The sequence below is a fragment of the Vipera berus genome (genome assembly GCF_964194415.1).
Source record: "Vipera berus genome assembly, chromosome: 4".
In the NCBI taxonomy this organism is placed as follows: domain Eukaryota; kingdom Metazoa; phylum Chordata; class Lepidosauria; order Squamata; family Viperidae; genus Vipera; species Vipera berus.
The window spans coordinates 5350593-5376573 of NC_138206.1; the positions used below are offsets into that span (position 1 = coordinate 5350593).

General features: G+C 47.6%; 3 protein-coding genes and 1 long non-coding RNA gene across 4 annotated transcripts; 2 read left to right on the forward strand and 2 right to left on the reverse strand.

The window, feature by feature from the left end:
- Positions 1-2093: 2093 nt before the first annotated feature.
- LOC308667420 (thyroid hormone-inducible hepatic protein-like) lies at positions 2094-4242 on the reverse strand (the record flags this gene model as incomplete). Its single annotated transcript, XM_081326630.1, has 2 exons — positions 2094-2178; positions 3788-4242. One exon carries the CDS (start codon positions 4240-4242, stop codon positions 3823-3825), a length of 420 nt encoding a protein of 139 aa, XP_081182756.1. The 3' UTR covers positions 2094-2178; positions 3788-3822.
- Positions 4243-9590: 5348 nt separating this feature from the next.
- On the forward strand, positions 9591-12884 carry LOC308668186 (NADH dehydrogenase [ubiquinone] 1 subunit C2-like). The gene is made up of 3 exons (XM_081327899.1): positions 9591-9811; positions 11733-11876; positions 12699-12884. Exons 1-3 carry the CDS (start codon positions 9664-9666, stop codon positions 12746-12748), a joined length of 342 nt encoding a protein of 113 aa, XP_081184025.1. The 5' UTR covers positions 9591-9663; the 3' UTR covers positions 12749-12884.
- A 3782-nt stretch (positions 12885-16666) lies between these two features.
- LOC308668194 lies at positions 16667-21879 on the reverse strand. Its single transcript, XR_014026456.1, has 2 exons — positions 21785-21879; positions 16667-17191 (listed from the first exon to the last, which is right to left on the reverse strand). It is a non-coding gene; the product is annotated as an uncharacterized lncRNA (long non-coding RNA).
- On the forward strand, positions 20462-23529 carry THRSP (thyroid hormone responsive). Its single transcript, XM_081327895.1, has 2 exons — positions 20462-22267; positions 23274-23529. Exon 1 carries the CDS (start codon positions 21800-21802, stop codon positions 22247-22249), a length of 450 nt encoding a protein of 149 aa, XP_081184021.1. The 5' UTR covers positions 20462-21799; the 3' UTR covers positions 22250-22267; positions 23274-23529.
- The last annotated feature ends 2452 nt before the right edge of the window (positions 23530-25981 follow it).

Here is a 25981-nt window from a genome sequence, read left to right on the forward strand (position 1 = left end):
CCCTAGTTTTGTAAGAGCGACCTATTCTTCCCAAGCACCCGAGGGCAGGACAAGAAGCAACGGGTGGAAACGTATGAAGGAGAGAAGCAACCCGGGACTAAGGAGAGATTTCCTGAGAGTCAGGACAAACTTACTGAGGAGAGATTAAACCAAGATTCGGGACAAATTTCCTGATAGCGAGAACAATTGGTCAGTGGAATGGCTTGCGGGTGCTTCATCACTAGAGGTTTTTGACAACCCATTTTTTTCTGTAATTGTATAGTCAAGGCTATGGTCTTCCCAGTTGCAATGTATGGCAGTGAAAGCTGGACCATAAGAAAGGCTGAGCGCCAAAGAATTGAGGCCTTTGAACTGTGGTGCTGGAGAAGACTCCTGCGAGTCCCTTGGACTGCAAGGCGATCAAACCGGTCAGTCCTAGAGGAGATCAACCCTGACTGCTCTTTAGAAGGCCAGATCCTGAAGCTAAAACTCAAGTACTTTGGCCACCTAATGAGAAGGAAGGACTCACTGGAGAAGAGCCTCATGCTGGGAAAGATGGAGGGCAAGAGAAGAAGGGGACGACAGAGAATGAGGTGGCTGGATGGAGTCCCTGAAGCAGTAGGCGTGAGCTTAAATGGACTCCAGAAGATGGTAGAGGACAGGAAGGCCTGGAGGAATGTTGTCCATAGGGTCGCGATGGGTCGGACACGACTTCGCAGCTAACAACAACAATAGGACCGTGCTGGCGAACCTATGGCACGGGTGCCAAAGGTGGCACGCAGAGCCCTCTCTGTGCCATCGCCCCAGTCCTAGGCCTTCAGCTGGGTTTTATAAAACCTTTTCACTTTAGGCCTCTGCCGCCGTGTGCAAGAAAAAACAACAACGTTCAATCAATCCATTTCAACTCGCGGGGGAAAAAAAAAAAGGATCTCGCGAAGTTGGAATGGATTGATTGAACTTTTTAGTCCCACCCAGTCTGCCGTAACCACCGCAGCCACACCCACCCAAAGGGCCACGCCCACCCAGCACCTGATGATGCATGAGTGGGTTTTGGGTTGCAGTTTGGGTACTCGTTCTCTCAAAGGTTCAGGTGCAGGGTTACCTGCCTGAGCAGGGGGTTGGACTAGATGACCTCCAAGGTCCCTTCCAGCTCCGTTATTCTATTAAGAGGAGGATCAAGCTATTCTCCAAAGCGCCAGAAGGCAGGACAGGAAGCAACGGATGAAAACTAATCAAGGAGAGATGCAACCTGGAACTAAGGAGAAACTTCCTGACAATCAGGACAAACTTACTGAGGAGGGAATCAAACCAAGATGAAGGAGAAACTTCCTGATAGTGAGAACAATTAATCGGTGGAACGGCTTCCTCCATCACTGGAGGTTTTTAAAGAAGAGATTGGACAGCCACTTGTCTGAAATGTTTAGGGTCTCCTGCTTGAGCAGGGGGTTGGACTAGATGACCTCCAAGGTCCCTTCCAACTCTGTTCTTCTGTTATTTGCCTTTCTGCTAAAGGAGAAGGCTGTGAAAACCCCAAGGAATACCATCTCACCCCACAGGGCAGGTTTGGGGTGTAAGTCCCAGTACTTTAGGCTAGGTGCAAAAAAAAAAAAGAATTCAAAAAGAAATAATAGCAATACGTTTCTGAGGAGTCACCAGGAAGCGAAGTCGGATTTTAAGGAGATTTTTCTCTACAAGAAAAAATTAATAATCCTGTAGATATTTTGCAAGCGGGCAAAACACTGAATCAGGGGAAGGGGAATGAAGCAATAACCTGGAATGAAGTTTACTTATCTTGTTTTATTCACAATAAGTGCCTCCGTTCAGTTACATACAAAAAAAAAGCATAAATATCATTCTGGAAACGATTTTCAAACAGTGGTTAATTCCAGCCACACCCTGATAGGGTGCCTGGGCTGATTCAAAAGGTACACAAACCCAGAATATTTCGTCTATGAATAATAACTTAATCTTCTTTTTGCTCGAAGTAAGTTCATAACCATAAATATATATATTTGCTATTTCAAGAGACGGTTTGCTGCCGTGAAAGTTCTCTCCTTCGCTTTGAGCAAGTTCAGAAACCTCAAAACTCTTTCTAGAAACGGCAGCACGTTGGTGGCTGCATAGAAACGCTCTTTGGAGCAGCGTTTGAAAAGGCTCCCAGCCCGTCTGTGGTGTTCAGGCAGCACTCGTGGAGCAAACCTATGAAATAAATCAGAAAAGTTCGTCAGCGATCTCTCCCAGCCAGCATAAAGTCCTAGCAGCAGAAGCTGTTCAAGGTTACCCGAGCATCTTTATAAATAGCAAATCAGGGCATAATGCTAGATGTTTTTTTTCCTACCACGTTCACTCCTGACCAGTTTTCCCCTACATATATTTGAAATGAGGGTGCTGATAATTAGGGATTAAATCATTGCTACGATTATACATTTTTTTATCGTGCTACCATGAATCACGTTTGGGTTTGATTTCTTGCACGGTGTGTGTGTGTGTGTGTGTGTGTGTGTGTGTGTGTGTTTCATACATCACTGGGAGCCTTCTGTAGGCAACATGGTTGGATTATATGATCTTTATGCTAATAGAGAAACGGAGAGAGGGAGAAAGGAAAATAGGAAGGGAGGGAGGGAGAAAGGAAGGAAGGAAAGAAAGAAAGAAAGAGAGAGAGTGAGAGAAAGAAAGAAAGAAAGAGAGAGAGAAAGGAAGGCAGGAAGGAAGGAAGGAAGGAAAGAAAGAAAGAAAGAAAGAAAGAAAGAAAGAAAGAAAGAAAGAAAGAAAGAAAGAAAGAAAGAAAGAGAAAGAAAGAAAGAAAAAGAAAGAGAAATAAAATAAAATAAAATGGTGAGGGAGGGAGGAAAGTAGGGAAGAAAGGAAAATGGGGAGGGAGAGAGGGAGAGAGGAAAGAAGGAAGGAAGGAAGGAAAGAGATGAAAAGATGGAGGGAAGGAAGGAGATGGGAAAAAGGATGTAAGGAAGTAAAGAAAAAATGGGGAAGGAAGGAAGGAAGGAAGGAAGGAAGGAAGGAAGGAAGGAAGGAAGGAAGGAAGGAAGGAAGGAAGGAAGGAAGGCAGGCGATGGACAGTCTGTAGCTTTTGGTCCCCAGAGCCCCTTCTGATATGATAGACTTTTCCTAGGCTTGACAGATCTAAACATTTGAAATTATTTCCATTCACAGGTAGTCCTCGACTGAACGACCACAAGCGAGTCCAAAATTTCTGTTGATAATTGAGAGGGTCGTTAAGTGAGTTTCTCCCACCTTACCACCTTTTGGGCCACCGCTGACTTTGCCTGTTGCAAAAAAGGGGGTCGTGTGACCCTGGGACCTCGCAAACGTCCTAACTACATGCCAGTCGCCAAGCCTCTGAATTCTGATCACGTGACACACACACCCACACACCCCGGAATGCTGCAATGGATCACTTGCAGTGTGAAAAGCAGTCATAAAGTCCCTTTTTCTTCAGTGCCGTTGTAACATCGGTCACTGAATGAACCGCCATAAGTCGAGGACTGCCTCTATTAAGGAATAAAGAAGCGCTTTAAGCCCTAGAACAGGGGTAGGCAACCTTGGCTCTTTTATGACTCATGGACTTCAACTCCCAGAATTCCCGAGCCAGCATGCGAGTGATGGGATGCTGAGCGTTCTTCAGCATGAAAAAACAAAACTGAAGGTCCACCTCAAGAAAGAAACCCTTCCATATATATATATATATATATATATATATATATATATATATATATATATATATATATATATATATATATATATATATATATATATATATATATATATATATATATATATGGAAACATCTTACCTCCGACGGCTTCCTAGCCTGTGTATCTCCACACCTTAGCTCCGGTTGATCCGTTCCATAATTTCGTTGTACTTGGCCGTGACGGCAAGCGCTCTCTGGGTCAAATGATGGAGGACACGATACAGACTTGACAAGTGGTAATAAAAGATGTCTTCCAGGCTGTCCTCCTCCATGTTCTCCTGCTTCCCTTGAAGAACCTCAGGTAGCTGCTTCTCTGTTCTCAGGGGTAAGAGCCCGCCTTCCACCATCCCCTTGCCGGATTTCAGCAGCGTGAAATGTTCAAACAAATCTTTGCCGGCTGAGTCGGCCCCGAAAGCCTCTTCCAGATCTTCCAAGGAGACCCCACGAAGGAGGCTGGGGAACATGATGGTCTGCTCCATCTTCTGGATGGCCGACACGTACTTCTCCATGGCTGCAGAAGAGAAAAGTTCTGGGAGTTGGAAGTCGGCTGGCATCGTCAAGTCTTCACCGAGCTGGGAGACGGGCAAGGAGCAAAAAGGGTAGGCCAGGCTTCCAGGCGGTTGAGGACCATTTATGGAGCAAAGCTGGGCTGGAAATCAGCCCCCGTCGGCGTGATCGGGATGAGTTCCATCCAAGGACACACCTCGTTTTCCAGCCAATCAGACCGTTCTCCACCTGGACCTTTTTCTGCAGTTGGCAGTGACAGGTTGCAAGGCTTCCAAACTGGGCCTCTTCCAAAGGTTTGACCCCAGAGGGCGTGTGGGGCCGTGCCAAAGGATGACAGCTGAGTCATGCTGGACAAGCTCAGCTGGGCAGATTGGAAAATGCCCAGTAGAAAGTTTTCTGCCAAAGCTTGAGAAACAGTGAAGGATTGCAACAGGAGCCTTACATACATGGACACTGCAAAAGACACAGAAATCATGCATGGTACAGGTGCTCACATGAACTCTCGTGGATGTAATAATAAGTGATCAATCAATCAATCAATCAATCAATCAATCAATCAATCAGAATAGAGCTGGAAGGGACCTTGGAGATCTTCTAGTCCAACCCGCTGCTCAAGCAGGAGAATCTACACCATTTCAGACAAATGGTTGTCCAATCTCTTCTTAAAAGCCTCCAGTGATGGAGCACCCACAACTTCTGGAGGCAGGTTGTTCCACTGGTTAATTGTCCTCACTAGGCGATCAAACCGGTCAGTCCTAGAGGAGATCAACCCTGACTGCTCTTTAGAAGGCCAGATCCTGAAGTTGAAACTGAAATCCTTTGGCCACCTAATGAGAAGGAAGGACTCACTGAAGAAGAGCCTCATGCTGGGAAAGGTTGAGGGCAAGAGAAGAAGGGAACGACAGAGAATGAGGTGGCTGGATGGAGTCACTGAAGCAGTAGGCCTGAGCTTAAATGGACTCCAGAAGATGGTAGAGAACAGGAAGGCCTGGAGGAACGTTGTCCATGAGGTCGCAATGGGTCGGACACGACTTCGCAGCTAACAACAACAACATTAGGAAGTTTCTCCTTCATTCCACTACTCTCCTCGATTAGTTTCCATCCCTTGTTTCTTCTCCAGCCTTCAGGTGCTTGGGGGAATAAACTGACCCCTTCCAAAGCTGCTGTCATGGTTCCGATAGATGAAACCAGTCAAAAGAACTTCAAGGCAAGATATTCTTCTTTAAAGAACATTTTATTAGGAAACAGAAATATCGGCACCTAGATAGTGGAACCCAAAATTGAAATTCCCTCCTCCCAAATACGAAGTAAGTTTAAAGGTAAAGGTAAAGGTTCCCCCACACACGTGTGCTAGTCGTTTCCGACTCTAGGGGCCGGTGCTCATCTCCGTTTCAAAGCCGAAGAGCCAGCGCTTATCCGAGGACGTCTCCGTGGTCATGTGGCCGGCATGACTAGACACCAAAGGCGCACGGAACGCTGTTACCTTCCCACCGGAGTGGTCCCTATTTTTCTACTTGCATTTTTACGTGCTTTCGAACTGCTAGGTTGGCAGAAGCTGGGATGAGTAACAGGCGCTCACTCTGCTACGCGGCACTCGGGATTCGATCCGCCAAACTGCCGACCTTCTGATCGACAAGCTCAGCGTCCTAACCCACTGAGCCACCACGTCCCTAAATACGAAGTAACAAGGTACAATTCCTCACCCCACAAAAGCTGTCAGAAATCGCATTTCCGCCCCCCCCCCCAAATTAGCTTAAAACAGGGGCTTTTCTCTCCGGCTCTTCAGCCTGCCAAAACCTGATCAACCATGTCCTTGAGTTCCCACACGACTGCATTTTTTATGGCTAGCTAAATCCTCAAGCATTTACTGCATTCTCCATTCCCCCCCCCCCCACTCCTCCTACATCTAAACTCTAAGGCACTTTAGAAGCAAAAGTAAAATGGCTGCTGAATCTCCAGAGCGTGGACATCCATTGTCCCGGCGTTGACAGGTGCTTTTTTGTCTTCAGGAGGCTTACGGGACTTTCTTGGTTTTTCTTGATTTTATTTTTCTTTATTTTATTTTAATTCCATTTATATCCCGCCCTTCTCCGAAGACTCAGAGCGGCTTACAAGCTTAGCAGTAGGCGTTTGAAGGCGTTTCGCTCGTCATCCAGGAAGCTTCTTCAGCTCTGACTGGGATGGTGGGGAATGGAAGGATTTAAATGACCGGCTGTCTGCAAGGAGTATAAATCCTTCCATTCCCCACCATCCGGTCAGAAGCTGAAGAAGCTTCTGGGATGAGAAGCGAAACGTCTTCAAAGGGAAAACAAGAAAGTCCAGTGGCCTCCTTGAAAAAAGCACATTTGGGACAACCAGGAGCTGGAGGACTGAGAAGCTCCATAGACAATTGGCCTTACACAATTTTGTGCCTCCCCCTCGTCACCCTCCTCTACATGCGTTCCTCCCTCGGTCCTAACAAAGCTGTTTTAGACTCTGGACTGAATCCCCTGATGCAATTCCATTGCTTCAGATCGGTTCCACCTTTGCTGCATCAGTCAGATTCTCGTCATCCGGCTAAATCAGGCCCTGGATTTCTGCCCTCAGACCTTGCCCAGATGGGACTGTCCCAGCTTGGTAGGAGCACCAACACCACAAGAAGGTAAACTTGCCACGAATGAGCCCACATCCTGGCGGCGTGGCTGTTGCGACACAGGTTGGTGTCTCTTTCGGGAACAGGTTGAGCTACCAAATCTCTTGAGGGACCTCAATTCTAGTTAAAACGGGCTGCGTGGAAAAGATATGGGGGCAGGCTTAAATGAGCAAGCCTCCAGATTACAGGCAGTCCTCGACTTACGACAATTCATTTAGTGACCGTTCAAAGTTACAACGGCGCTGTAAAAAGTGACTTACGACCGTTCTTCACACATTGCGACTGTTGCAAGACTCCCCGTGGTCACGTGATCGAAATTCAGACGCTTGGCAACTGACTCCTATTTCTGACGGGTGCAGTGTGTCCCAGGGTCACGAGATTGCCTTTTGGCAATCTTCTGACAAGTAGCCTTGGTGGAGCAGTGGGCTAATGCCTCCTTAAGTAACACCAGCTGCCTGCAATTAGTGCAGGTTCGAGTCCCACCAGGCTCAAGGTTGACTCAGCCTTCCATCCTTCCCAGGTAGGTAAAATGAGGACCCAGATTGTTGGGGGCAATTAAGCTGACTTTGTAATAATGCCGCTGTGGTGTGTGTGAAAGCCCTAACTAGCAGGCATATACATAGAATGAAGGCTATTGCTAAGCTTGTAAGCCGCCCTGAGTCTTCGGAGCAGGGCGGGATATAAATGGAATAAAATAAAAATAAAAATAAAAATAAAGACGGGGAAGACAAATTCATTTAACAACCGTGTTACTCATTTAACAACTGCAGGGATCCACTGAAACAACCCGGGGCGAGAAAGGTTCGCAAAATGGAGCAAAACTCACTTAACAAATGTCTCACTTAGCAACAGAAATTTCGGGCTCCGTTGTGGGCATAAGTCGAGGACTACCTGTACAGGGGATCTTTTTTAGAAAGGGAAAGAAGCTTGTCAATTTCTCTTGCTTTTGAAAAAGAATTGGCCGCCCTAAATAAAATAACAAATAAAAAGAATGTGCCCCAACTGAAAACTTTATACTGTACTAACCCAGGGGTACACAACCTTGGCTCTTTTATGATTTGTGGACTTCAACTCCCAGAATTCCTGAGCCGGCATCGGGGAACTTTGGCCCCTTCATGACTTGTGGACTTCAACTCCCAGAATTCCTCAGCCAGCATGGAGGAACTATGGCCCCTTCATGACTTGTGGACTTCAACTCAGAGAATTCCTGAGGTGGCATGGCGGACTCAGGAATTCTGGGAGTTGAAGTCCACGAGTCACAAAAGAGCCAAGGTGGCCTACCCCTGTTTTAACCTAAACATGCCTCAAACAGAAGGTGAGAGTGATATAAAAACAAAATTGAAAGAAGAATGAAAACCAGGAGAAAATCAGCAGTTGCTGAAATACCCTGGTGAGCTAGCAGGAATTGATTTTCATCAACTTGTCTAAGCGAGAACATCCAAGTAGCCCCAAAGAACTTGCTTTTCCTATTGCACTGAAATTTAAGTCATCATCAAGGAGGTGCCTCGTACCTACAAAGTCTTTTCACCTTCTCTGCTTAAGACCAGGCAGAATTCAAACATTATTGATGATATGCAAATTGAAATGCTAATTGGGGTGGCGGGAGGTCTTCAAGAAAAGGTTGGACAGCCATTTGTCCTGGACGTAGTAAGGTCTCTTGCCCCGGGCAAGGGGGTTGGTCTAGAAGACCTCCAAGGTCCTTTCCAACCCTATCATTGTATGATTCCACCTTTCCAGGGGTGTCCGGAGAGGTGTGGTTGTCAACATGGCAGCCACAAGGTGCCTTTTTTCAGGAGGCAACTGTACTTTCTTGTTTTTCTCTGAAGACGTTTCGCTTCTCCTCCAAGAAGCTTCTTCAGCTCTGACTGGATGGTGGGGAATGGAAGGATTTATACTCCTCGCAGACCGCTGGTCATTTGCCTTCTTTGAGAGGGTCGTTGAGGCCAGTTGGACGTTTACCTACGTCCTCAGGGTCACTTGAGTGCTGCAAATGGGTGAGGAGCCTTCTTGGAATTGCTGGAAGAGTGTGTGTTATGGAGCTGCAGAATCATCCTGCAGGACTACACAACACAGTCTTCTGCTTGAGCGGGGGGGGGGGGGCTGGACTAGAAGACCTCCAAGGTCCCTTCCAGTTCCATTCTGTTCTGTTCCATTCATTCCTTATTCTATTCTATTCTATTCTATTCTATTCTATTCTATTCTATTCTATTCTATTCTATTCTATTCTATTCTATTACAAATACTTTTGTATTTCTTGTTTTAATTACCCTGTAAACCGCCCTGAGTCCTTTGGGAAAGGGCGGTATACAAATATAATTAAATAAATAACTATTCTATTCTATTCTATTCTATTCTATTCTATTCTATTCTATTCTATTCTATTCTATTCTATTCTATTCTATTCTATTCTATTCCATTCCATTCCATTCCATTCCATTCTATTCTATATCGTGGGCGCTCCAACACTGCAGGTTTTTAAGAAGAGGTGAGATGGTCTAGGAATTCTGGGAGTTGAAGTCCATGAGTCATAAAAGAGCCGAGCTTGCCTACCCCTGGTCTAGGGTCTCCTGCTTGAGCGGGGGCTGGACTAGAAGACCTCCAAGGTCCCTTGCAGCTCTCTTCTATTCAATGCAAGCTCCGTCCAGCTCTTTCCTCCCTCCCTGGCGGAGAGCGGCCACGCCCCCCGGCCAATCCGGACTCGGAGGTGGCGGGGAGGGGCCGGCCTTGCGCAGCCCCGCCCCTTTCTCCGGGGAGGGGGCGGAACCTTCCTGGGCGGGCCGCGCGGGCGGCGGGGAAGGCGTTGCGGGACGGACCCTCCGCCGCCCCAGCCGCCGCCATGCAGCTCCGCTTCTCGGTCCCCAACGAGGCGCTCTCGCTGCCGCCGCCGCCGCTGTTCAACTTCCCCTCCGTGTGGATGGCGGGCGTCTTCTGGATCAGCGCCTTGCTGCACAACGGCGTCAACCGCAGGCCCGCCCTGCGCTCCGGTCAGTCGCCGGGGCCTTCCGCGTGGCCCCCCGTCCCTCCGCCCTTGGGGGGGAGGGAGGGTCCCCGGACTGCCCATCGAGGACCCGGCCGGCCCTTCCGCGGACACGGTCCCCGTCCCTGCTCACCGGCACGCAGAGCTCGAGGAGGCGGGGAGCCGGAAGAGCCGCAGGCCCATAATCCACAGCCCAGGTGGAGCCCAGAGAAGCCCCACCCGGAGTCAGGTCGGGGGGATCCCGGTCTGACCTCCGGGTGGGACTCTGCTCCCGAGGGGGCCCTTCCTGGTGGGCCCAAATGGAGGATTTGATTTATCCTGCCTCCCTCTTTGGGGGTCAAGGGGCCATTAACGCCTTCATACCTCCCCCACCACCACATACACAACAACCCTGCGAGGTGGGACAGTCTTGAGAGAGATGGGCTGGCCAAGGTCTCACCAAACGACCTCTATTAGTCTCTTAGTCCAAGCCCGAGAATAATCAGTTGCTGTTTTTACTATTATTAAATACAGTTTTAATACACAAACATAACTAAATCTTATTAAAATGCAAGGGAACTCGTGGAAAACTGACCTTCGGGTAACTCAGCCATCAGGTAGCGACAAACTATATTTACCCACCATTCAAAAGAGACAATAATAAAAAAAATTAGAAATTAAAAGACTGGAAGAATTCTGGGAGCTGAAGTCCACAAGTCATGAAGTGGTCACGTTTGGGGACCCCTGATATATAAGGCAGCCACTCATAAAATCATACGATCCGTTGGGTAATGAATATCTGCAAAGAAACATCCAAGCTCAGAGAGAACCGAAGGCTTCACCGTTGTTCTCTTTTTAAAATGATGATTGCTTGTAAAGAGTGTCTGGCGTGGGAACTGAATACCAGCAGCCTTAATGTGGGAAAATGTGTGTGGAAGTGATGGTCTGCTAGGACAGAGCTGGAAAAAGGGATAAGAGGGATAGAATCAAGACCACGTGAAATGCTAATACCACTTTATAAGGCCTTGTTAAGGCCACACTCGGAATACAGCATCCATTTTGATCGTCACGATGTAAAAAAGATGTTGAGACTCTAGAAAGAGTACAGAGAAGAGCAACAAAGATGATCAGAGGACTGGAGGCTAAAACATATAAGGAACTGCTGCTGGAATCCGGTATGTCTCGTTTAATGAAGAGAAGGACGAGGGGGGACAGGATAGCAATCTTCCAATATCCACAAAGAAGAAGGAGTCAAACCTATTCTCCAAAGCACCTGAGGACAAGACAAGAATGGATGGAAACTAATCAAAGAGAGAAGCAAGAAGAAATTTCCTGGCAGTTAGAACAATTGATCAGTGTCTGAAATGGTATAGTAGGATATAGATGCCTCCAGAAGTTCATCACTGGAAAATTTTAAGAAGAGATTGGACAACCATTTTTCTGAAATGATAGGGTTTCCTGCCTAAGCAGGGAGTTGGACTAGAAGACCTCCAAGGTCCCTTCCAACTCTATCATTATTGTTACTGTTAATCCAATATGCAATGAGGAAGAGGAGAAGGGAAAGAAGGAGGAAAGTGAGGAGCTCAGCAGATATACCGGTAGTTACTTCAGTCCAGACCGAGTTCAGCTTGTCTTCATGTCTTTGTAGGCATCATCCTAGTGACGGCCACCTGCTCTATACCAGAGGTCCCCAACCTTTGGGGCACCAGGGACCGGTTCCGTGGAGAGAGGTTTTTCCGCGGACCGGCAAGTGTGTGATTTTGCGTGCTGCCTGCATCCCACGGATGGGCCTTTGCTTTTTTGTGGGACCGGTTGCTGGCATGCTGCGGCCTGGTACCAATCCACGGACCGGAGGTTGGGGACCCCTGCTCTTTACCGTTTGAAGCGCCATTTGGGAATTTTGGGACAGCTTGTTGAACCTGTCCCTTTGCTCTCTTGATCTTTTCCAGGCGTCCATCGTCAAGTCCTGATGGCCACTCTGGGCTTTTGTTTCGGCTACTACATCAAGAGATACTCCAATTACTACTACGCTGAGAGGGACAGAGAGCTTTTCAGTTACATAAAGCATCATCCGGAGGACTTTGTGGAAAAAGGTACTTTGGTGTGAAACAATTTCCGGAAGAGCCGCTCAAAGGCTTAAAGGGAAATTAGAGGGGGGGGGGAAGCAGCTGTTTTCTAGGGCAGATGGTGGGACCCCCAGCTGTTCCTCCTGAGGTGCCCACAGCATGGATGAGGTAAAGGCCCCCAAATAATTCCTCAAGCGAGTTGTCACAAATGCCCTGTGTGACAGCTGCAGCCAGGTAGCCAGTGATGAGGCCGCTGGAAATTATAGTTCAGCAATAGCTGGATTGTTGTGAGTTGTCGAGTGTCAGGAGTATATGGAACTGGACAGTTTTTCGGGTATCAAAATCTGGGAATTTGGGGGGAGGGAAGTTTCCATTGTTTGAGTCTTGATTCTTGGCAACTGTTCACGCATATTTTCTTGGCAACATTTTTGGAAGTGGTTTGCCCTTCTTCCTAGAGCCAAGAGGGAGGGACTGGCCCAAGGTCACTGAATTGGCTTTCATGCCTGAGGCAGGACTAGAACTCGCCACCTCCTGGGTTCTAGTCTGCTGCCTGAACCGTTGATTCAGCAGACCAGACCCCTTGATGGGCAATTCTGATCACCCCCTCTGAACAGGGGACAAATCTACAGGACTAATCGGGCTTTTCCAGAATGAATCAACATTTTCCTTAGAAGTGACTTTAGAGCTTCTTAACAGAAACTCTTGCTTGCTTAAATTCTCTTTTGGGAAGGGTAAACAAGATTGATGCCTGAGGTTTAAGGTAAACATACCCAGAAAATATACAGGCAGTGCTTTTCCGTTGGTTTAAGAATAAGCTTCATCAGCAGGGATCGTTTCCTGTTTTGCTAGAGCCTAGGAAAATTGGAGACATTCTGGAAGACTTTGTCCCAACTCGCTGAAGGCTGCCAGCAGATCCCGCCGTCTTCCGGGTGGTTTGTCTCCTCCCTCCTCTTGCGTGTGGATGCCCTCCGGGTCAAATCGCCTGTTGATAAACATGGATTGTATCCTTTCTAATAAAAGCTAAATGAAGGTCCAGCCTGCCTTTTGTGTTCGTGATGTACGCCTCAAAATGGGGGAGAAGACGCCTGGGAGATTTAGTATAAATTTACCCCTGCAGAAAGTTTGAACCCGTGGTCACCGATAACGAGGAGAGACTAACCGCTGAATAACAGCTCCTGCGGCGCAAAGGACTGGGAGGAGTTTGTAGAACAAAGGGGTGCCATTTTGGTAGCCTGGCACCCCAAAACGGGTCCTGTAGTCTTTCCCCTGTTTAAGGATCCGCCGGTATCCGGTCTGCAAACGTAAGTTGTTTCAACCAACAGCGTGAAGCCTGAACCTCCCTCTCCGTGACTTTCAGGGTCCTCTTGTGTGAAGCCCAACACTGCAGGTTTCTAAGAAGACCCTGGACAGCCCTTTGTCTGAAACGGTATCTGGTTTCCTGCCTGAGCAGGGGTCGGACTAGATGACCTCCGAGGTCCCTGCCAACTCTGCCGTTCTGTTTCAAACCGGTTTCTCCCTCTCCTCTTCACGCCATCCTCCCTTTCCAGGAAGGTGTTCCGGTCAAGGGCTTGGAGTAGGAGAAGGGAGACCTGGGTTCAAATCCTCCCTCATTGAGTAACTTGGGCCTCCCTCCGCCTAGTTCAGCTCACAAGGTCGTGGTGTGGAAAACCTCCGGAATGGCTGAGCTCCTGAAAAAGGTCTGGTCGTTCGGTGGTTCTAATCTGCCGATGAAGCATCTTGCATCTTCCTCCAAGCCTTTCCTTCGATGTACCTACACGGTTTGTCTCCCAAGAGGGCCATAAAACAACTGCAATTTACCGTCATGTCATCGCGGTGTTTTTCTCCGTTTCCCCCTGAATGGTTTCCACCAACAGCTTGGGCCCGTGAACCTCCCTCTCCTCTGGGACTTGCAGAGGCCTCTCGGGCTGAAGCCGTGGCCTCTGGGCTGCCTATTGCAAGTCTCCCTGTCTACCCTCAACCCCTCAAGCGGTTGGAGGCGGTTACGGGGGTCCAAGGTTACTGGGGAGGGAGGTGGGCTACCCAGAAGCGCTGCCTTCTTTCTCCGTGCACCGTGAAGCTCCCAGTCCCGCCGATCTGGAGGCGAGGTCAGGGTTAGGAAATGGGGATGCTGGAAGCGACGGGCCGGTGACTTCTGACCGGCTTCTGCTTTACGGTCAAGGGTGGGACTGTCTTAAAAATGGGACATAGATTGGAACAGCTCCAGGACGGAGTGAGATCCTCTATTTTTAGAAACCGGGCTATAAGCCTTTGTCTGGAGAGAGAGAGAGATGCCAGCGGGGATCCTTTGGCTGTGTGAAGCCCTTCAACCACAACAGGGCAAAGTGCCCGGTCTAAAAGCAGAACGGTCTTTTTTTGTTGTTGTTTTTCTTTCAATCTTGGGAAATAATTATGGTTCGCGTCTGGCTCTGCGTCTCCAGAAGGGGTGAACTGGTAGAACAGCAACCGGGAGGCAGTTTAGGGTAGGGCTTTTCAACCTTTTCACCCATCGTACCACTTTTAGGATATGGCAACATCCCAGTGCCACCAGTCACCTAGCAAGATGTCAAAAACTTGATGACCAAACCAAAAAAAAAAGGGAAAAATGATGAAGTACAGATAGTCCTCGACTTACAACAGTTCGCTTAGTGACTGTTCGAAGTTACAATGGCACTGAAAAAAGTGCCCCTCAAGCCACAGCCGAGGAAGACACCTGCCTGCCCGCCCGGTGGAGCTCTTCCTCCTGTCCGAGGTTTTCATTGTTGTGAGCATTTCTGTTGAGGATTGGCAGCGGGGGTGGGGTGGGGGTGTTTGGTTTTTATTTCCCCCCCCCCTCTGCTGGGTGGTTTCAGCAGGTTTTGGTCACTTCACATGACTCTGGGACACTGTGACCGTCATAAATATGAATCAGTTGCCAAGCATCTGAATGTAAATCACAAGACCCTGGAGATGCTGCAACTTTCCAGCTGATCGGCGCTTCTTCTGGGCTCAGAAGCACCAGGATCAGTGTCGAACTCCGGCTGGATTCTGGCGCCGATCCTGGTGCTTCTGCTGAGCCCTGACAGCCCTGCAGCTCCAGCCGTCTCTCGCTCTGGCTTGTGCAGTGCTGCCACCAGTTCAGCTCATTCCCCTCCCCCACTACTTTTCTAGGATGGTCGCGTACCACCTGCCAGGTGCCAATGTACCACAGGTGGTACCCGTACCACTGGTTTAAAAGCCTTGGTTTAGGGCACCGGCAGTCCTCAAATTAACGACCGTGATTGAGCTCGAGATCTCCGTGGCTAAGCGAGACAGTTTTAAATGACGTTTTGGCCCGTTTTACGAACTTTTCTTGACGGGAGTTGTTAAGCGAAGCGCTGCACTCGTTCTGTTAGTAACGCGGTTGGGCGGTGAACCGGCTCTCTCCCTTGTCAGAAGGCCACTAAAGGGGATCACGTGACACCCACCCACCCCAAGAACACTGCGACCGTCATAAATATGAAGCAGCTGCCAAGTGTCTGAATTTTGATCTCGGGACTGTGGGGGAATGCTGCAACGGTCCTAAGTGTGAAAAATGATCCTAAAGTCACCTTTTTTCCAGTGCTGTTGTAACTTGGAACGGTCACTTAAGTCGACCGTTGTAAGTTGAGGACTGCCTGTTCTGGCCCGGTTTCACTTCTGGTTCCCCTTCAAGCACTCAGCATTTGCCTGGGGGACTGGCCATCAAGAGGCGCCAGGCTGCCCTCCACCCGGAATCTGATAAGAGTTGAGTTGGAGATAGTATTCGTAGAGGTCTTTGTGGCCGTCTGAATGACTCCCCAAACCATGTTCCAGATCTTCTAAGGAGAGCCCCCCCGAAGGAGGCTGGGGAACATCACGGTCTGCTCTGTCTCCTGGATGACGGACACGTACTTCTCCATAGCTGCAGAAGAAGCCAGGAGTCAGCTGGTACGTCATAGTCTGCGCCTAGTTCAGATTGTGGCTGTTGTGATTCAGGGTCAGCCTGTGGGTTCGGCAGTTGGGTCGGACGACTCAGAGGAGGAGGGGGGTGTTGAAGAGCTTGCTGATGAGAGCCCTCAGCCAGGCCCCTCCCACCTGGTCACGACGGAGACCCAGCTGTGAGCCTGACAGCGTGGATGAAGATGACCCACAGCTGGCCCTGTTCAAGGACGCCCGACGCAGGAGGCAGTCAATCAGGAGTAAACAGAGGAAGGCAATGGGGCACCTCGGAAGGAGGCAGAGAGAAGCCACGCCCTGAACTGTATAAAAGGGGAATGCGTGGGAGGGCTGGTTTGCTGAAGGCAACCGCTTGAAAAGCTCCTGTTTCTTGGTTCGTGTCTTGTTTGTTTTTGTATCAATAAATTTGGCAGGCTTAATTCCAGCCTCTTGCCTTCTTGTAAAAGGGGTTGTCCCTGCCTTTTCTGCAGGGCCGGTAGCAGGCTGGTACAGAACAGTGGCAAGGAGCAAGAGGGTGGGTTAAGCCTTCCCCATCGTTGAGGGCCATTTAATGAACAAGACCGGGCAGGAGATCAGCCCCTCTGGCGTGATCGGGAGGGGTCCCATCAAAGGACACCCCTTGGATCCCAGCAAATCAGGTTCTCTCCCGTCTCCCACAGGTCTTTTTCTGCCCCTGGCAAAGTGGCCTTATTTACACATTTCTAACGCTCTCCCTGTAAAATTGGACTTCAGTTCTGTAATTTGACCCAAGCTGACTCCAGAGTCATTTGGATCAATAACAGCCAATAATGGAGTCAGGTTGGGCAGCTCAGCTGATGCAGGTGGATCACTTCCAAATGACGTAGCTAAACTGTTCCTCGTCAAAAGAAAAAGCACTCACTGTCTCTCTCTCTCTTCCTTTTATTAACATGTATAAAACACAGGCAGATATATCTATATTATAAACAATATATTATTCCAAGAGCACAACAGACAGACAGACACAGACAGACAGAGATAAGATGGATGGATGGATAGATTGAGAGATATAGACAGACACAGATAGAGATAGATGAGAGATGATTGATTGTTGTTGTTAGTTGCGAAGTCGTGTCCGACCCATCGCGACCCCATGGACAGCGTTCCTCCAGGCCTTCCTGTCCTCTACCATCTTCTGGAGTCCTTTTAAGCTTACGCCTCCTGCTTCGGTGACCCCATCCAGCCACCTCATTCTCTGTCGTCCCCTTCTTCTCTTGCCCTCCACCTTTCCCAGCATTAGGCTCTTCAGATGATTGATAGATGAGATGATAGATGAGACAGAGATGATAGGCAGACAGATACGGTAGATAGATAGGTGTGAGAGAGAGATGATAGATGTGAAACAGATATAAACATACGAAGAACGGCTGCAGGACTTGGGTCTGGCTAGTCTGAAGAAAAGAAGAAATAGGGGAGACATGATAGCAATATGGTGGAGCAGTGGGCTAATGCCTCCTTAAGTAACACCAGCTGCCTGCAATTAGTGCAGGTTCGAGTCCCACCAGGCTCAAGGTTGACTCAGCCTTCCATCCTTCCGAGGTAGGTAAAATGAGAACCCAGATTGTTGGCAATTAAGCTGACTTTGTAATAATGCCGCTTGGGTGTGTGTGTGTGTGAAAGCCCTAATAAGCAGGCATATACATAGAATGAAGGCTACTGCTAAGCTTGTAAGCCGCCCTGAGTCTTCGGAGAAGGGCGGGATATAAATGGGATTAAAATAAAAAATAAATAAAAAATATTCCGGTATCTGAGGGGCTGCCCCAAAGAAGAGGGGGTCACGTTATTCTCCAAAGCACCAGAGGGAAGGACAAGAAACAATGGATGGAAACTGATCAAAGAGAGAAGCAACCTGGAATTGAGGAGAAACTTCCTGACAATGAGGGCAATGAACCAGTGGAACAGCTTGCCACCAAAAATTGTGGGTGCTCCATCACTGGAGATTTTTAAGAAGAGACTAGAGACAGTCACTTGTCTGAAATGGTATAGGTTCTCATGCTCAAGCAGGAGGCCGGACTAGATGACCTCTAAGGTCCCTTCCAACTCCATTCTAATTCTGTTCTAATTTGACATTAATATTGATTGCAATTAATATTGATAGAGACTTCAGGTGTTTTTTTTCCTTTCTACCACCGCAAGGTAACGGAACACGACGAATTTACTTCTATATAAACACCGTTGTATTGAAATAGCCTATATCGTTATCAAGATTTATAATGCCACAATTAAAAAGGGGGGAGGGACAATAAGGGAAAAGGTGGCATTTTGCAGGCCACCGAGTCAGGGTTAAACAAACAGCTGAGGGCAAGAAACAAAAATGGCGAAATCCCCAGAGTGTGAAATTTGTCTCCAAAAGGGGGAAAGCTGGCTGCCCTCGGTTTGTTTTGCTCACTCGCTGTGGCCGTGTCCATGTGCTAATTATTGCACAGCCATCTCACTGTACTAATATTGCACGACTGAAACGCTTTGGAAACCCTTATCAAAAGTCACGACGTTTTGGGCCGCCTGAGGCCAGAGTGGTTGAATATTTTCCAGAGTGGACCTTCCATTCTTCCAATGTTTTCCTGAGATCTCTTTTGCCTGCCTTTTTGCTCCCCTAATTCAGGGGTCCCCAACCCCCTGGTCCGTGGACTGGTACCAGGCTACGGCATGCCAGCAACCGGTCCGCACAAACAAGCAAAGTCCCATCCACGAGATGCAGGCAGCACACGAAACCACACATCCCCTCCGGTCCGTGGAAAAACCTCTCTCCACGGAAACGGTGGTCCCTGGTGCCCCAAAGGTTGGGGCCCTCTGTTCTACGTGGCCAGGACATCTTTGCATGGAGAAAGGAAAAGGGAGAGAGCTTGATCGTGTCAATAAGAAACGGGCCATTCCTTTCTCGAGAGGAGACCTGCAGATTCGGCCTTCAGCTGGGGGAGACCAGTTATGGCTGGGAGGTTTAAGAAAAACTCCAGTGGGTTAAAAATGGGGGAGCCGATAAGAAGCTAAAATCTTGGTTCTCCTTCCATGTTATCTTCTCTGATTTAGCCCTCCTTATTTCCTATCCTTTCTGTCATTCTGTTAGACCGGGGGTCCCCAACCCCCAGGCCGTGGACCGGTACCGGGCCACGGCATGCCAGCAACCGGTCCGCACAAACAAGCAAAGCCCCATCCGTGGGATGCACGCAAAAATCACACACCCTCCGGTCCGTGGAAAAACCTCTCTCCACGTTACCGGTTCCTGGTGCCCCAAAGGTTGGGGGCCTCTGCCCTACTTTAGTGACCAGGTCTACAACTATAGGTCCACAACTTAACATCTTTGTTTAGTGACCAAAGTTACAATTGCACTGGAAAAAAAGTGACTTACGACCATTTTTCGTACTTACGTTGTGGTCTCCCCATGGTCATGTCATCAAAATTCACACGCTTGGCAACTGGCTCATATTTACGACAGTCACAGCATCTCCGGGGGGGGGGTCACGGGATCCCCCTTTTGCGACCTTCTGACAAGCAAAGTCAATAGGGGGAGCCAGATTCGCTTAACGACCGGGTTAGTGACTTATCAACCCCAGCGATTGACTGAACGACTGTGGCCAGGAAGGTGGTAAAATGAGGCAAGGCTCATTTAACGTCTTGCTTAGCCACAGTAATTTTGAGCTGCACTGGGGGGGTCGTTAAGCTGAGGACTCCTTGTTACTGGATAGCAAGTAACCAAGCCAAGGGAGGTCTCGGTAGCCATCTTGGTGTTGTAGGTATATCTCACTGGGCACCCAAGGAGCAATCAAGTCAAACCCGAGTCTGCAGTCTCAGTCTCTGCTAAATACAGGTGGTCCTCGACTTACGACTGCAACTGAGACCAGAATTTCTGTTGCTAAGCTAGGCAGACGTTAAGTCAATCACTCCAATTTTACCAATAGCAATAGCGCTTAAATTTATAGACTGCTTCACAGTGCTTTTACAGCGGTTTACAAAGTAAGCATCTTCTCCCATCAACATTCTGGGTCATCATTTTACCGACCTCGGAAGGATGGAAGGCTGAGTCCACCTTGAGCCGGTCAGGATCGAACTCCTGGCAGTGGGCAGAATGAGCCTGCAATACCGCATCCTAACCACTGCGCCACCACGGCTCTTTTTACAACCGTTAAGTGAACCCACTGCCATTAAGTAAACCATGCCATCGTTAAGCGAATCCAGCTTCCCTCATTGCCTTTGCTTGTCAGAAGCAAGCTGGGAAGGTCAGAAACCTGCAACCCTCCTAAATACACGTTGGTTGCCAAGCTCCCGAATTTTGGTCACATGACCCAGGACAGTGGTAGGCAACCTTGGCTCTTGTATGACTTGTGGACTTCAACTCCCAGAATTCCTGAGCCAGCATGGGGGAAACTTTGGCCCCTTCATGACTTAATCATAATAGTAAAATTGGAAGGGACCTTTGGAGGTCATCTAGGCCAACCCCCTGCTCAGGCCGGAAACCCTATACCATTTCAGACAAATGGCTGGCTAGTCTCTTCTTAAAAACGTCCAGTGCTGGAACATTCACAATTTCTGGAGGCAGGTTGTTCCACTGGTTAATTGTTCTAACTGTCAGGAAGTTTCTCCTTAGTTCCAGGTTGCTTCTCTCCTGGATTAGTTTCCATCTGTTGCTTCTTGTCCTGCCTTCAGGCGCTTTGGAGAATAGCTTGACTCTCTCTTCTTTGGGGCAGACCCTGAGATACTGGAAGACTGCTATCCTGTCCCCCCTCATCCTTCTCTTCATTAAACTGGACATACTCAATTCCAGCAGCCATTCCTTATATGTTTTAGCCTCCAGTTCCCTGATCATCCTTGTTGCTCTTCTCTGTACTCGTTCCAGAGTCTCAACATCTTTTTTTTACATCGTGGTGACCAAAACTGGATGCAGCATTCCAAGTGTGGCCTTACCAAGGCATTGTAAAGTGGTATTAGTACTTCACGTGATCTTGATTCTATCCTCCCAGAATTCCTGAGCCACCATGGGGGAAAATTTGGCCCCTTCATGATTTGTGGACTTCAACTCCCAGAATTCCTGAGCCAGCATGGGGGAACTATGGCCCCTTCATGACTTGTGGACTTCATCTCCCAGAATTCCTGAGCCAGCGTGGGGGAACTATGGCCCCTTCATGACTTGTGGACTTCAACTCCCAGAATTCCTGAGCCAGCATGGCTCAGCTTGGAAACCTCTCCCTTTCCCCTCAGCATGGCTGGCTCAGGAATTCTGGGAGTTGAAGTCCACAAGTCATGAAGGGGCCATAGTTCCCCCATGCTGGCTCAGGAATTCTGGGAGTTGAAGTCCACGAGTCATAAAAGAGCCGAGGTTGCCTACCCCTGACCCAGGAAATACTGCAACTATTTTCAGTACGAGGGCTGGTCATCAGTCTTTTTTTTTTCTCAGAGGTGCTGTAACTTTGAACAGTCACTAAACGATTGGTTGCAAGCCGAGGAGTGCCTGCATCTTTACAGATCACAGTACTGTACAATGACTTTTGTGTCTTTGTCTCTTGCGGTGATTGGATAACCCTTCTGCAAATAACGGGCATCCTGGCCAACAGCGAGCTGAACCGGTTTCACAACTGGCATAAATTATGAAATGTTCTTTGCTGGCTTTTTGCACAGCTTCGTCCCAGTTTCTCGTCAGCCAAAAAAAAAAAACCATGATTGGGAGACATTCATGCTGGGCCAGCCTTGGTGTCTCAATCGCAGCTCTCTCGCCCCCTTGTTCCTGGGCCAATTTGTCTGAACGCCACAAGGCCAAGGAACAGCATGGTCCAAGGAAGAGTTTGGAAATGATTCCAGACTGAAAATAAAGTCACGTTAGTGATCACAACAAGTCACTCCCCCAAATCTTGAAATTTCCTGGCCAAAAAAACCCCACCCCCATCGTGTTTGGTGACACGGCAGGATTTGGGCATGTCAGTCTATAAATTGGCACCTTCCAGACGAAGAGCTAAAGGCTTCACGGCCAACTTGAAGAGGAAGAAGCTACTTGCCTTGAAGGTTCGGCCATGGAGAATCACTACGGAGAGCGAATTCCCATGCAAAGATACTTCTCCGCCGTCCGTAACATGGAACAAACGGTGATGTTCCCCAGCCTTCTCCAAGGGGTCTCGTTGGAAGAACAGGATGGTCCAGCTGGAGTCAACTCTGGGATGGAAAAGTCCCACGACAGAGATCTGTACGACTACTACACGCTCCTAAAATCCATCAAGTCAACGGTTGAGAGTGGTCTACCTCCTCTTAATGACAAGAGTCTCAAGTCCAGGGAAGAAGAAGCAGCAGCAGCAGCAGCAGCAGCAGCTAAGGAGAAGACAGACCTTGAAGGACTCTTTCGTTATCACGTTTCTGGCTTATATCATGTCCTCGCCCAATTGACCAGCCGAGCCAACACTGTGACTTCTAGGTACAATGAAATTCTGGGACAGATCAATCAGAATGGAATCTCTTTTCGTTGGTAGAAAAGCATTAAACAAAGGGTGAGTTATCTTTGAACAGGAAATATCTAGTTTGGTGCCCCTGTTTGCATCTTCCTGCTCTTCGAAGGCTTTCTCCATTGGAGCTGAAAAACTATTTGTCCGTTCTGTTAATGTTGTAATTCTTGCTAACAAGATCAAAGAGATTTCCTTCCTTCTTTTCCTTCTCCGATGTCCATCCATCCATCTTTCCTTCCTTCCTTCCTTCCTTCCTTCCTTTCCAATGTCTGTCCATCCATCCATCCATCTTCCTTTCCTTCCTTCCTTACCTTCCTTCCTCTCTCCCTCCTTCCCTCCCTCCATTTCTTCTGTCTACTTATTCACCCACTCTCCTTCCTTCCTTCCTTCTCCAATGTCCATCCATCCATCTTCCTTTCCTTCCTTACCTTCCTCTCTCCTTCCCTCCGTCCCTCCATTTCTACCTATTCACCCACTCTCCTTCCTTCCTTCCTTCCTCCCCCTCCTTCATTTTCCTTCCTTCCTCTCTCCCTCCCTCCCTTTCTATAGAATTGACATAGAATGATTTAATAATTATTGCCTTTCCTCAAAAGACTCAATCAAGGCTCCATTTTCAAATTTTCAAAGGCTCTGAGAAACCGTCTCTACTGTATATTGCCATTCATTTTCAAACGGCAGGCATTGGTGTTTGAATTATTCTTTGGCGATTCAGGAACAAAGGTTGTGCTTTGGCTTGGCTACACAAGGAGCTGGAAGCTCCAGACCAATTCCCCTCCAAAGATGACCTCCACCTAACATCTGAGTTAGACTAAAGTTCCACCGTTCTCATCAAGACATTCAAGACGGTGGCCTCAACCGCAGAATCAAAGCCAACCTCTTGAGGTTTTTGACTCTCTGTCCTTGCGGATGGCCCTCCCAAGGCAGAACATCGGACGAATCCCAAATTAGAAGGGATGGGTTACCTTTTCTGGGGATGAGTTTGGAAAAACCTTGGCTTAAATTAGACCTTAAGCCTCCCTCGCTAACATCTTGTGTGCTCTCTATTTTTCAGGGCAAGCTGCGTTTTGATTGTGGATGTGTTTGTACAACTCAAGAGCCCTCTGCCTGGGAAGAAGAAGGCCATGGATGCAGTATCCAGGAAAGAGAGAGACTGATTTGATGGTTGTGAAACTTTATACTTGAATCATTTCAGCACTGCGGTCAGAAAAGTTTTCTGTGCCTTAATTCTAGGCTTTATGTATTATTGCTTTTTTTCATATTTGAAAGTGTTTGCTGCTTATAAAGAATAAAGAGCTATATTTCCTGCTGTACAAGGCTGGTTTTTCCCCCCCATTTAGAACATGATTCTACTAGTAGTTTGGACCTTGAGTAGCTGCTGGCTCCAACATCTTTCTTACCCTTGATAATTGAGACAATATGAGCACCCAGGCATGTAATTCTTTAAGTACTATTATTAATTTAGTTTTTTTTAGTATTTTTACTTTTCCACCAAGAGCACAAGATGGCTTTAGTACGGAATGCCCCTTTGTGTTATTCCTACCCCCAACAGCCCTGTGGGGTAGATCGGGTGGGGGAAAAAATGATTGACACTCCCCAAACCTCCATTGAGTTTTTATGATGAAAAGTGAACAAACTGAGGCTAATTCAACCCTTTAACCAGCATAACCCATTAAGATTCCAAGCAAAGCCCAGCGTGAAAGGACAGTTTCTCTCTGGGGATTGGGGAATCTGAGGGTATTCTATCTCAATGCCTCCCATAAGAGGTTTAAAACTAGGAATATAATTTTTACAGAACATAGAATACTAAGAGTTGGTAGGGACCTTGGAGGTCTTCTAGTCCAACCCCCTGGTCAAGCAGGAGATCCTATGCCATTTCAAACAAATGGCTGTCCAATCTCTTCTTAAAAACCTCCAGTATTGGAGCATTCACAGCTTCTGGTGGCAAGGTGTTCCACTGGTTAATTGTCCTGTTAGGAAGTTTAATTTCCTTAATTCCAGGTTGCTTCTCTCCTTGATTAGTTTCCATCCATTATTTCTTGTCCTGCCTTCTGAACACCCCCCACCCCTCTTCTTTGTGGCAACCTCTAAAACACTGGAACATTGCTATCTTGTCCCCCTTGGTTCTTTTTTTCATGAGACATTTTTTGATACATGCACACAAATGCACACAGGCAGACATTCTGTCTCTCAACTATCTATCCATCCATCCATCCATCCATCTATCCTACCTACCTGTCATCTATCTATCCATCCATCCATCCATCCATCCAACCTGTCGTCTGTCTGTCTGTCTGTCTATCTATCTATCTATCTATCTATCTATCTATCTATCTATCTATCTATCTATCTATCTATCTATCTATCTATCCATCCTACCTGTCTGCCTAATCAATCTATCTATCTATCTATCTATCTATCTATCTATCTATCTATCTATCTATCTATCTATCATCTATCTATCTATCTATCTATCCATCCTACCTGTCTGCCTAATCTATCTATCTATCTATCTATCTATCTATCATCTATCTATCTATCTATCTATCTATCTATCTATCTATCTATCTATCTATCTATCTATCCATCCTACCTGTCTGCCTGCCTGTCTAATCTATCTATCTATCTATCTATCTATCTATCTATCTATCTATCTATCTATCTATCTATCTATCTATCTATCTATCTATCATCTATCTATCATCTATCTATCTATCTATCTATCTATCTATCTATCTATCTATCTATCTATCTATCTATCTATCTATCTATCCATCCATCCATCCATCCATCCATCCAACCTGTCTGTCTGTCTATCCTACCTGTCATCTGTCTGTCTGTCTGTCTGCCTGCCTGCCTGCCTGCCTAATCTATCATCTATCTATCTATCTATCTATCTATCTATCTATCTATCTATCTATCTATCTATCTATCTATCTATCTATCTATCTATCTATCTATCCTACCATCTTTCTTTATTTCTCTTTCTTCCTGTTTCTTTCTTTTTCTTTCCCTCCCTCCCTCCCTCCCTCCTCTCTCTCTCCCAGAAACATTTAAAGTTGCAACGGATCCACCTGGAGGCCACTTATGACCCTGGTTCAAAGTTATGATAGTTGCCTTCCCCGCAACACAACATCTTGTTTGTCATCACCCAGATGTTTATATTTATGTTTCTTGGACTTATATACCGCCCTTCTCCCGTAGGACTCAGGGCGGTTCACAAGGTATATAAAATAACAATACAAATTACAAAAGTTAAGAACAATTAAAATAATTAAATTTAGTCCTTGAATAAAATATAAAACCCCTATTAAACTCCAATTAAAACCCAATTAAAATAAAATTAAAATTAAAAATTCTCAGTTCTGGCCGGAAAGCTCAAAGAGCCAGGTCTTCAGGTCCCGGCAGAATGAACGAAGGTCAGGGGCAGTCCTGAGCTCTACAGGCAGCTGGTTCCAAAGGGCAGGCACACCCAAGAGAAGGCCCTCCCCCTGGGTGTTACCCGCCGGCAATCTCTAACTGGCGGCACCCTGAGAAGACCCTCCCTGTGGGAGCGCACAGGACGAAGGGAGCAGGTGTCCCCTCAGATATCCTGGACCCAAGCCATTTAGGGCTTTATAGGTCATCACCAGCACCTTGAATCTCACCCGGAGGGCAACCGGAAGCCAATGCAGCTCGCGGAGTAGAGGTGTTACATGGGAGTGTCGGGAAACCCCCATCACAACTCACGCGGCCGCATTCTGCACCAGCCGAAGCCTCCGA

Coding starts and splice junctions, on each gene's coding strand:
- LOC308668186 (XM_081327899.1), top strand. CDS start 9,664: ATGCAGCTCCGCTTCTCGGTCCCCAACGAGGCGCTCTCGCTGCCGCCG. Junction 9,812..11,732: donor CAGGCCCGCCCTGCGCTCCG/GTCAGTCGCCGG, acceptor GATCTTTTCCAG/GCGTCCATCGTCAAGTCCTG. Junction 11,877..12,698: donor GGAGGACTTTGTGGAAAAAG/GTACTTTGGTGT, acceptor CTGTTTTGCTAG/AGCCTAGGAAAATTGGAGAC.
- THRSP (XM_081327895.1), top strand. CDS start 21,800: ATGGAGAATCACTACGGAGAGCGAATTCCCATGCAAAGATACTTCTCC.